Raw genomic sequence first — 12,178 nt, forward strand, 5'->3', positions numbered from 1 at the left:
TGGAAAAACAGTGAGGTTTGCCGAACCCCTCAAAGTCTCCACCTGTTTTGTGCACTCTGCTCACAGGAGCAACCACTGACTTGTACAACAAAAGTCCTTTAGCTCTGAGAGTCTGAAACATCCAAAAATTCATGTTCAGCTGTCTGGTAGCTTCTAATATTTATCTAGCAGTCCTGTGAGAAAGTAAATGCTGTGCAAAGTATAGAGGTTGTGTGTGAGTACAAAATCTTAAAGCATGTTCTCTGTCAAAGTGTTCTACATATTTGTGTAGCTTCTGGTTGCACACAGTTATAAATGGGGGTCTCTGGCAATGTGGATTCCCGTGTGACATACATGCTGTAAATTGTTTTCCCACCCTAAAGATTTTTTCAGTCTTTATCGTAAATATTAGGTGTGTGGAATACAGACTATCCATCAAAGTAGCAAACTTTCAAAACTGCTAAGAATAGCAAGTGTTCATTATTCATGTATTCCTTATTATATATTTGAAATTCATCTGAGCTGCTATAAGTACATTTAATCTCTGATCTCACTAATCTCATTAATTACTGTGGCACAGGTTATGAAATAATTTAAAAACAGCGTGTGTAATGAATTAATCTGACATTTTTCAATGATGTGTGTTGTAAGAGGGACACAATTTTTGCTTTCAAGTACCATATTAAATAACTATATGAATTGCCTTAATTCTTTATTAGTAAGGTCTAATTAGAAAAATCCTTTTAAAATTATTTTTTATGAAAATAAACTCTGTGTTATGATTTTTTTCATCAGTTGATGTTTAAGAAAGAGGTCTACAACATGCTTTATTCTTAAGTGCTTAACTCACTTCTGGAGGGGATCAGTTTTAACTAGTAAATTGAGATTTTTAAGCAATGCAGACACTTCTCGCAACACTGTTCTTTTGCAACCTCAATGTAAGTTTAAAGGAAACATCCAAATCACTTTTAAAAAATGCTGCCTTAAAATTAAAAAAAATAAATACCTGCCATTTGCAAAGGAATGTCTATCTCTTTAGGAAGCTGCAAGTCTGTGGGTCAGTCTCCTTTTTTTCACATGTTTGTGTCCTCTCTGGCATTCTGTCTCTCTGTTTCTCCCTCTCTTCCTTTCCCCTCCCTCCTTCCCTCTCTCCCTTTACCTACGTGTACTCTCCTCTGGAATGAGATTGTTTCACATTGAGCTAATGAAAATAGGGCTGTGGCAGTAGTTTGATCAGTCTGAAAAACAAGCCATAATTGCTACAACTTGAATTGTGGCAAAAGGTACACCACCTTTGAAAAATGAAGTGTATGATAGATTATTGCTCAATGGATGATTAAAGATCTACATAGACAATTTTGTTCTGTACAATTGGGCTGTTTTGGTTCATTTTCAAAGAAACCTGTTCACCTACAGTGGATGAAACAGAATGAATACGGTATGTGCTATATTAGAGTGGTAACACACAAGGGAGAACCTGGATAACAGAGTTTATTTTATTATGTCTCCCTTTATCAACATTGACCTTCTCTCGAGATAATCAGTACAAGCTGGAGGAAGAATGAATGTTCGCAGAGTGACCTTTGAGGAAACAAGTCACCCGGAAATGACCATAACTTGGCCAGTCAGCTTTCACATTTTTTCCTTTCCACCTCCGCCCCCGCTCCAGTGTTTTGTAACATTGACTTCCCCAGAACCTCCTGTTCAGGCACTAATCTTTCCTAATGCCTCTCAAACTTGTTATATTACTTTTTGAATAGTGTGTTTAGAAGTTAGAAAGGTAGCTCTGACAAAATGTCATTAAGGTGCCTTAGTGTGAATGAACGCAGCTAATGGAGGTACTCATGAGTGACTTGTTGACCCAGTACTAGGCTCTTGTGGAATTAATGGATGCCAGGGGATCAACCTTTTGGGAGGAAAAGAAAGAAAGAAAAAGAAATGTCAGCTTTAAAACTTTGAAATGAATTATATTAGAAAAGTGAAAACGTCTGGGTTGGATTTGATTTCATTGGGAGGCTATAAAATGGTATACCCTTAGCAAAACATATTAAACTGAAACATCAGATTTGATGCAAGTGGTGTACAATTATGATAGTGTTAATAGTGGTCCTCTGTCACCCCAAGATGTATTTTTAAGGTTTAATTTCTCAGCAGCTTGGATTTGTCACAGGCTTGTAAATTAGAAAATGCATTTGGGGATGTTTTCTTATATGAAGACACAAGGCATATAACACTGTTAAGTATACCTTGGGGTTTTAGTATAGCTATTAAAATAAACTAGAGATCACATTTACAGACAAGAAATGTCTGTTGTAATATTCATTTTACCTTTTTTTTACACCCTTCGGTAGCTGTACTGCATCGTTCTTCATCTGAGAAAAGCCACGCTTCTCGGGCAGTTTGGAAGGTAGCTGACTATTAAATGATAGAAAGCTAACCTGTCTTATTAGAAGTGTGAATGAAAGGGGAGCAGGGGAGGTTACCAGCTTGTGAAATGTCAAGGACTACTAGACAGAAATTACTGCAAATGGATTTAGATCACTAGAATCCCTATTTTTATTAACTCTTTGAACTCTAGATATTTATTGTGGTAAGAAATTACCCATGACAGGTTATGTAGTTGGCAAGATTTATTTAGAACCTTTGATATATTTTGGCAAGAGCGAAAGAACCAGTGAAATTTACTGAATTGTATCAGTTAATGCAAAATCATATATCAGCTGAACGGCATACAATAACAATATGCATCTCAATTTCTTAACTGGTCTGTGAATATTTTAAAAATACCAGACTTTTTTAAAATCCTGGTCTTCTGTGTCATTATTCTTTGTATTCCCTCATTTTAAGCCTGCAAATTGACGTAACTTCTGGGGAAACTTTTTTATGTTGTTAGTTTTGATGTTTTCTTTCATGTCTTGATTTACACTGGCTGACTCGATGTTTGTCATGCCGGAAGATAATATTTTGAGATATGTCTTTCATGATCATTTGTAGCTTGAAACACAAAATTGTCAAAGTCATGATACCTTCAGACAAGCATTCCTTTGCATAGGCCTGGCATTACATTGACCTTTTACCAGTAGTGCCACTGAAGGTGCAATAGGAGTTTTAAGGATCCTCTTATCAACTATTCTGTCAAGCGGAAACCAGATCAGGAGACAGAAGGTCTTCTGTGTCCCGTGCCCTGGTGTGAATACCAGCACTGAAATACATTTTTCCCCTGCTAATTTCTGAGTCTCCTTGTCCTTATCTTCAGGTTGAATTTAACAAACTCTGAAGAACGAAGCTGGTGATTTGTAAGAAGCTATGTTGTATGGCAAATTACACTGTGTATAAAAATGAAAAAAAAATAGCAGATCCTGTCAGAAAAGTATGCAATCTTAATCTCTGATCTAAAGACCAAAGAGGTTGATAAAAACATTTATTTTGGCTTCTATGTGATGAACATATGACAAAATATAGTAAGGCCAAAGTACAGGAGTAAATTAAGTTACACCCTGTTCAGGAATAATTCTGCTAGCTAGTTTTGGGGAGATTAGAAGAATATTTTACCCATATGTAACTAGAACTGAAGCAATGTAACAATACGGAAGATAAAATCATTGTCCTTCATTTGGACTTTTAAGAGCTGAAAGGCTGTAAAGCTGGTAAGATAATGCGTTCCAAACATGTAATAAATTATGCAAAGAGAAAACAGTACTCTGTTCTCTGTATCTGTGATGGATTGATAGCTAGGACAATGGAAAATGGTCTTGCATTGTGTAATGAAAGATTCAGGCCAGGCATTTGGTAAAACTTCCTCAGGTGAGGAATACCAAAGTCAGTTGATGGAAGGATTGTGGAATTGCTGTCACTCAAGTTCTGGGACAACAGGTTAGACAGATATCTGGCAGGAAATATGGTATAGCTAAACCTCTTCCTGAGTGGAGGAATGGGCAAGGTCAACTCTCCAAATGTGACCCTGAAACAGTTAGATATTTGAGGTATCTGTTCCCTGTCCTTAACTGGAGAAGCACAAAAAGAGCTGTCTCTCTCCAGCCATAATCTTTATTAGAATATGAACTGGCACAAACCCACCTACTAAACAAAGAAAAGCCAAACTCTGGCTGAGAAAAAAATGTAAATTGGTTTTGAAAATACCTCTAGCCCTTGCTAGTGTTGTCCTTTCCTTCATTCTTGTGTTCATTCTTGCAAGTTTCAGTGGCTTCTTGGTTAAAGCAGTTCTCTCTGGGGTCCAGTTGTCATCTTGCCATCTCCGCTGAAGTTCACTCTTGTTTGCTCCTTCCTTTTTCTAGCAACCCCCCAGGCTCCGTCCTTGCTGCCTGCTCTGTCCTTGCTAATCCTTCCTCTCTCTGCTTCTCCCAGCTTGTCCTTCTCCTAGCAAAGCATGCTCAGGGGCGCTGGGGAAGGGAGTATTTGCCTTTCCATCCTCACCCAGCGCCTGCCATTGGCATGAGGTAGAAGAGACAACTTCTTCATTTTTTTGCAGCAGAATAAACAGTGAACACATAAAAACAAGCCTTTCTATCACAGTTCTCTAGATTAGTTGTATTTTCTATGCTTCTAAGTAGCTAAATACACATTTTGAAGATTTTTTTCAAGTGTTAGCAAGTTCATACTTACAGGGTGCCACAAGTTTTCATAATGGGTCTGTGTTATAATGTATATTCATTCATTCTCCAGAGATGAGAAGGAAGTGGATTTATCTGAGCTGTTTTTAAGTGTTGTGGTTGCTTAGTCTAGTTGATAGTGGAGACAGCAGAATTGCAAGAGGAATATCAAATGCTACCAAAGAAAACTGAATGGTTAATGTGAAGTATGGGAAATATGTAAGTATCTGGAAAAGGTCACATGCAACATTCTTCACATCTCAAGAAAAGGTTCAATTCGTGTTAAATAGTACTCAAATAAGCAAACAAAATTGTAAGCTGCACTAAGAACAACATTGAAGAGAATGCTGAGACTGTAACACTCATTAAATTTATTTAAAATACTATGTTTAGTTTTGTTACTTTGACTAAAAAAAAAAAATACCAGGAGTTGTGTAACTGAATTGATTAGGGTTCTAGAGAGAGTGTTATTTGAAGAGGATTTAAAAGTCTGGCGCTGGTTAGTTTCCAGAGCACAGGAATAAGACAGGTCAAACTAAACATATACAACACAATAAATCTTATGAACAAAGTTAATAGCATGCTTTCTATTTATTCTATTTCTATTTATGTTTTCTGCTATACCAGACAAGGGAACACTAAATTACGCTGAAAGCAAATAGCAACAAAGATAAAATTACTAAATTGAAATACCATTAAAAATATTCAGTGACTTAAATCCCTTTGTTTCAAGATACCCCTGAAGTCAGAAGGTTAGCGGAATTCAGTTAAACACTAGATCTGTCTCTGGGTAGCACAAATCTTTTAGATACGTTAGATGTAAGAGTTCACAATTAGATCCTAGGACATTTAAAAATGAAAAAGGAAATTTAAGAATTAATACATCTTTGATGGAATCAAAAACTTGCTTACTATTTGACATTAGTACACCACTGTGTTGCATAAAAATGGTAATACTTAAAAAGTGGTACGCATTTCAAGGCTTTTGTATCGAATAGAAATAAATTTTACTTTTTTTCTTTAATAATTTCTGCTTCATTTGAATATTGACTTTTAATTTAATTTTGACTTAATATTTTGTCATTCTGAGATGCTTATGAATGTTTCCTTTCTTTAACGAAAAGCTCTCAGTTTGTCTGTGACTTGTATGGTAGCACATGTTGGGTTGTGGCCAGCTCTTAGTCCCAAGTCAGTAGTAGTTTGCTGAGCTCTAGAAGGATTAATGTCTAGCTTTCTCCAACTTCAAAGGTCATTCATTTTTCTTTGGGGTCCACTGGAGAAAACCAAAAGGCTTCCTCGGGAACTTGAGCATTAGAGAATCATGTTTTGGGGAAAGAGAGGAAGTTTGCTTTTAGAAATACTCTGAGTAAATTAGAGGTATATAATCAAACTGAAGATTGTCAGTGAAATAATAATTTTTCTTTTAACCTTATAGGATATTCAGGATTGCTTTTAGTTTAGCTTTGCTCTAACTGCTGGTTTATTATTTACTGCATGTAATATTTTAAATTTTTTTTGTTATTTGAAATTATAGCTTGTTTCATTATGAGCTATACAAGCTCAGGCATGTCTCGCTTAGTGTTTTACACTGGTTAGATATTGATTGGCATTGCATTTTAGTCTAATCTGAATTCAGACTGTTTATAGTGTATTAAAAATGATGTAAAGAAGCAAGTAAATTGCCTCCCTAAGCATACTTGAAATTATAACATAAATATTATCATTTTTTTTTAAATGAATCAATTTGAAAGGACCATCTATGCTTTAACTGCTCTATTCTCTGTGGAGTTGCAGATCAGGTTTAATTAGATAAGTTTGTGTCTGCACTGATTTTGTTTTACGCTTCGCATGTCTGCAGCCTTTGAAAGGACCACAAAGAGACTCAGGTTTCAGGTGCTGTGTCATCAGTTTTGATCATGTTACACAACTGAATGCCATAATGCTTTTAACAATGTAATTGAGTGAATTTAATCCATATCTGGATATTAGAAAAGAGATAGCAGGCTTTAAAGCTTTTTTTGTTATTGCAGTTCAGTACTTACTACTAAAATAATAGACAGCAACAAATGGTGATATTTATTATGTCAAAATGCATTTCTACTTAGCTATCCTGGAAATTCAGAAAAACTTCACACCCTAACTTATCTATAATGTATTACTACACTGCAGATGATCTTTGCCACTCAGTTATTGATCTTTCACCATTTAAATAGAATGTATTTCTGTTTTAAGGACATTTGTTGTACTGAGATTTTTCTCTCCATGCATTTTTAAGTTTTTCTTAGAGTAGAAAAATTCATTCACCCTGATTTATTTTTCCTTATATAGGTAATCAAACTGCCACATTTTCTTATGCAATTAAGGAATAGAGAGAAAGTAAAATCAAGACAGTGTTACATCAGCAACTTTTTCCTGCTTTTAAGTAACTTAGTTACATAGTGATTAAAAAATCCAACATATTTATAGTATTGAAGGCTTAGCACACAATTGCTTGTACCTGTTATTCTGAGGAAGTCTCCTTTATTGATATACACTGCTTTTCCAAAGGTATGTTTTTCATAAAAACATATATGGGAAAAACAAAGGTTGAATATTTCATTATAAAAAGTATGTTTGACCGTAAGTACAAGAAAACAGATTATAAAATTTCTTAAACAAGTGCATAGAAACTTAAAAAAAACCCAGGAATGCCTTAATGTGTGCTACAACAGAGCCTGATTCTAGCAACACCATTTAACATCTCTGTATAAATGTAAAGACTCATTGTGTGTTTTCTGCTTGCTAGGAGTTAATCCCAGAGTTTTACTACCTGCCAGAGATGTTTGTGAACAGTAACGGCTATAATCTAGGAATCAGAGAAGATGAAGTTATTGTGAATGATGTTGATCTCCCCCCATGGGCCAAGAAGCCTGAAGACTTTGTCCGTATCAACAGAATGGTAAGCTGCCCTTTAGTTTAGCTGAAGTGAGGAGTTCTGTGTTTTATCAAACTAACCTTATGCTGGTTTTCATCTCTTTAGAGCTAGATCTATAGAAATAAAATAAAAAGTGAAGGAGAATTTGCATTCTGTCTTGCTTGACAGAACCCTTTGTTTTAGAACGGATTTTGCTTCCATGTGCCTGAATCATGGAAAATGAAATTCAGTTATTTACTCTCTCATGAGAAGGCATCATATGGGTGTGAGCTGGACAATACAGGATAGCCTCAAAAATTTAAGTCCGTCTTAAGTCTTAGGACAGATTTCAATTTATAGCAGGTTAATTTACATAAGGTTATTATAAATGCTGGTATCTTGCAAGACGTATTCTGTTCCTTACATGACTAAAGTTATGAACTTCAATTCATCAGAGGTGAACTGGAAGTGTAGAAATGTGAGCACAAGCCAACAACTGCAGTCTCTGAAGAAATTTTGCAGAAGAATTTCTCTGATGTAAATCATCATGAAGTCTGCAGAATGTAAACATGAAAAACATTTAGATATATTGTATATTTTTTGCTTTAATTTGATAGAAAATTATTTTATTAATGATAGAGTTAATATATACATTTACTTCTAGTCATTTGTAGGAAAACAAGGTATATTCTGATCTTTTGGCCAGCAATAGTTTAATTTGTGGTTCTGTTCTGGACATGGATCTTCCTTAAAATGCATGTTATTTGTCCTGCTTGTAGAGTCAGGAATATACTTTCAAGACGCTGAGGGTTTCCGTACAGTTTCAGAACTGTTCAACTTGTACATTATTCCCTATAGTGCTTTTTGGTAGCATTGTAAGTCTAGCAATGTTGGTTTTCTTCTAATCTGTTTGGCAATTAAATTTCAAGAACTGTCTATTTAAAGAAAGTTGTTCTTCAGGAGCTGATAGAAAAAAAAGCCATATGAAGTTTGAAAGAATAGAAGAATATTATAAAAACAAACGTATTCCTAGACATATATGATTTAGAAGTGTCATCTGTTCAGAAGAGTAACTGGTTTGACATATATACAGAAGTCTCCTAAGCAAGTGATGGCAATCTCATCGCTTGAAACGTAAGAAATGCACTACACAAAGCATGAGAAATGTGTTTCAGGGATTAATCCTTCATTGGCGGGAAGAAGCTGAGCAGCATTTTCTGTCTTTTTCCTGGCTGATTTATCTTATAGCTGCATATACTGTAACATTCTTTCTAAGAAGAAGTCATAGTCACAGCTGGTGGCAATAAATTCAAATGTAATTTTACTAGCAAAGGAGGTGGACTCAAAGGGCACTCCTACCCTGCATTAGCATTCTCAAGTGTGGGATGCGCAGTGATATGTATGTGTCTCTGGAGTGCTCATGTCGCTGCACAGAGCCCATTTTTGTTTGTGGTTGTGGCTAAACCTGCACTGGTCCCAGGAGTAAGCACGTGAAAGTTGACCAAGAGATTTAGTTTTGACATCTGAAAGAACAGAAGTGTGATAACTTAGTGAAAAAGGATAATAAGCTGCCACCTATTGGGGAATATAATGAGAGAAGCATATTGATGACTCCCTTTGGGAAATCTTATAAAGAATATTCCTTCTCGGATCCTCAGTTTTGTTTCTCCATCTTTCCTTTCCACAAAGCTGGAATGAATAGTAGGAGGCTAAAAGGCACTATGTAGTAAGAGATCACCTGAAGAAAAGCTTTAGCTTTAGTTTATTTGATTTCTCTCAGGCAATTTCTACTTCTTAGAAAATAGAATAGAAGCTTTCTACAGAAAAGTTTTGTGCGGGATATTTACGGCTGTTCAGGAAAACAGCTGCTTGCATGAATTTAGAGTAGAGCATTTATGCCTTTTCAGGATGATACTTTCAAGAAAGACTGGTAGTTAAAAGCTGGAAATACCTTTGAAATATTAAGCTGTAATAGCACTAATGACTGATTCCATACGTGTGTAAATATGCTCAGACTGCCATGAGAGAGACAAACCGATGTTAAAATTAGAGTAGTATTAGAATTACAGGCTTCGACTAATTGAGTACTTCACAGATTTCTAAAACCACAAATGATCTCACTGATGTGTCACACCCTTCCGATACTGTCTTCAACCCCTGTCCCCATAGGTGTGAGCATCATGCTGTTATTATACAGTTTTGCCTGGAGGCATTTTCTGCATGGCCTTTATTCATCTCAGCATCTACTTTCAGCAAGAGCACGATCAGTAGTTAAAATTCAGTTCTACACAGATACATGCTATTTTCAAGTCGGATGAAGTTCACAAATGATAAAGTTGGAAATTGCCTGGAAAACAGGAGAAAGAGGCATAGATTTATTTGAATTAGATGCAGAAAATACACTGAAAATCACCTTGGGAGGAAATAATTACAGATATTCAATAGGAAGCAGAAGTCTGGAGACAAAAATAGCACCAAAGATAGAGCAGGAGCGAGGGAAGTGTAACAATGAGCAGCAATTAGATTAGATAAATCTCTGTAATGCTCTAGTCACCAGAAATATGTGTATTTTGATGCCATCCATGAAGAATCATTGCATCACAGAGGATGTAAACAGTTGTACCTGTCTATGGTCCTTTTGAGACTGCACCTGGAATACTGGAGTCACTTGTGGGCTGAAAGAAGTATTCACATTTGGATGGAGTTCAGAGGATAGAAACAAACTGAGTAACTTCGGGATGCTTAAAGAGCATGATATACGCATATTTTTTTGTAAAGCTTATTATAAAGTAGCAACTAGCTAAAGTAGGATAATCCCTTTCATGAAAATGAAGATAGTATGTGTAGTAAGAAGTAAAGAAATTATATTTTGAAATGTAAAATCTGTACTATTTTTTCAAAAAAACTTTCTTGCTTAGGGTTTTATTAGCACATAGAGCAAACTCCCAGTGTGTCCTTTTTTTGGTCGCTAGACCTACACTAGTCAAAATAAGGAACAAATATAAAGGGATTGGAAAGTTTGACATTCGCTACCCAATGTCTGATTCCATGTTTTGAGCTGGCCAGCAGATGTATTATTCAGTTAGGTCATCCGCAGGCCAAGCTTTGGCTGTTGTACAAGAATCTATCTTGAGAAAAAAAGATCGCCTGGGTGTGGTGCTGACGTGTAAAACACAGCAAGCTTGTGCAAGTCCAGAATTTCTGCAGCAACTTAGCAAAGCAAGTAGAGAGCATGTTTACAGGAAAGCCACAGAAAATTGATGAATATTTGATATAAGTGTTATCCTGATCCCATGTCTAAATGAATCAGCGGTAGTCATTTCATTTCAGTGTAAAGGATCCTACGTGATACTGCGTAGCATGCAGTGGGATCTTGTTTTTCCTTAGTTGGCAATATTTTCTTCTGTTCATACATATTTTTTGCTTGCTGCGTATGTAGGAGTAAACACAAATCCCTATATACAGCCTACTTGCACATTTATAAATGTAAACATTTTCGTTAAATAACAGCAAGAATTTTAGCATTTCATCCTGAGACTTACCAAGGCAAGTAGAGAACAGCCTAGAAAACGTCGCAGAGGCACAGTGACATAAATCAATGTAATTTAACCAATTGGTTAACAAACTTAACTAAAATTCTGTGCAAATTAATAAAAGACAGGCAGGTTTTGGTGTTTTATTTTATTGTTCAGTTGGGTGTTTTACACTTGTAACTAAACAGAGAAGTGAAGGTGGAAATGGTTTTCCATCAAAAGAGATTCTCTTAGACTTGTGAAAATTAGACCTATTATAAAGACCAGAAAAGACATTCAGTCAAATTATTTTTAAGACCTATTACAGTAGCTTCTAAAGCACTCACTGTATACATCAGGGGCTTGTTGTAGCAGTTTTATTTATCCATACAAAGCTAGACTGATTGCTACGGAGTTACTCATGAAACATTAATAAAGCACTACGTTCAATGCTAACATGATTATGGTCTGACCTCGGTGATGGCACAAAGGACAGAGGCAGAAAGTGTCCCTGATAACATTACCCTAATGCTAGGCTCATCAATCATAATCTCCCAGTTTACCAGGAAAAAAACCCCACGCATAAAACCTTCCACAGATGTGCATCTGTAGTCCTGCTCAGCCTCTCAATCCCCACAGACTTAGAGCAGTCCTGAGAGCCAGAAATAGAACAGATTCAGTCAGTAAGTCAAGCATGTTAAATCAAGGCAGGGAACACCACTGTGAGACACTGGAGCAGAGCTTTTGTAATAAGTGTTCTTTAGTTTTGAAACAAAAGATGCAAGATTGTTTAATTCAAAGTTAATTATAATGATATTTTCATTATAGCTTATGCACATATTAAATTACAAATTACAGCGTTGAGTAAAATGCATTCACTGTAAATTATACTTTTGAAAGACTAAAAGGTGTCCTGTTTTTGTTATACATATTTTGTTCCTATTACATAACCATTACTAAGATTGAATTTTCTTTCTGTCTTTGAAATGATTTATTTGCACTCTTCTGCTGCCAGTTACATTTTTGTACAGTTCCCTGGCTATTCAGAAGCATGCATAGTATTTCATAATTAAAAACCTTCTTGAATAGTCATTAGAAACATCTATTATGAAATCTCTGTGCTGTGAGGATCTGGAAGATTTATCTTTTCTCCTCACCATTCAGCAGCAGCTGACATTCCTTTT

General features: G+C 35.8%; 1 protein-coding gene across 5 annotated transcripts in view; it reads left to right on the top strand.

Annotated features, from left to right (window-relative positions):
- Positions 1–12,178, top strand: part of NBEA (neurobeachin) — a 544,466-nt gene that overhangs the window by 479,070 nt on the left and 53,218 nt on the right. For all 5 annotated transcript variants that reach the window (XM_075420361.1, XM_075420351.1, XM_075420371.1 and 2 more), the window contains one exon: positions 7,375–7,527. In XM_075420361.1, coding sequence (XP_075276476.1) covers positions 7,375–7,527 — 153 coding nt within the window. The remainder of the gene's footprint in view (positions 1–7,374; positions 7,528–12,178) is intronic.

The sequence above is a fragment of the Opisthocomus hoazin genome, chromosome 1 (assembly GCF_030867145.1).
Source record: "Opisthocomus hoazin isolate bOpiHoa1 chromosome 1, bOpiHoa1.hap1, whole genome shotgun sequence".
NCBI lineage: Eukaryota > Metazoa > Chordata > Aves > Opisthocomiformes > Opisthocomidae > Opisthocomus > Opisthocomus hoazin.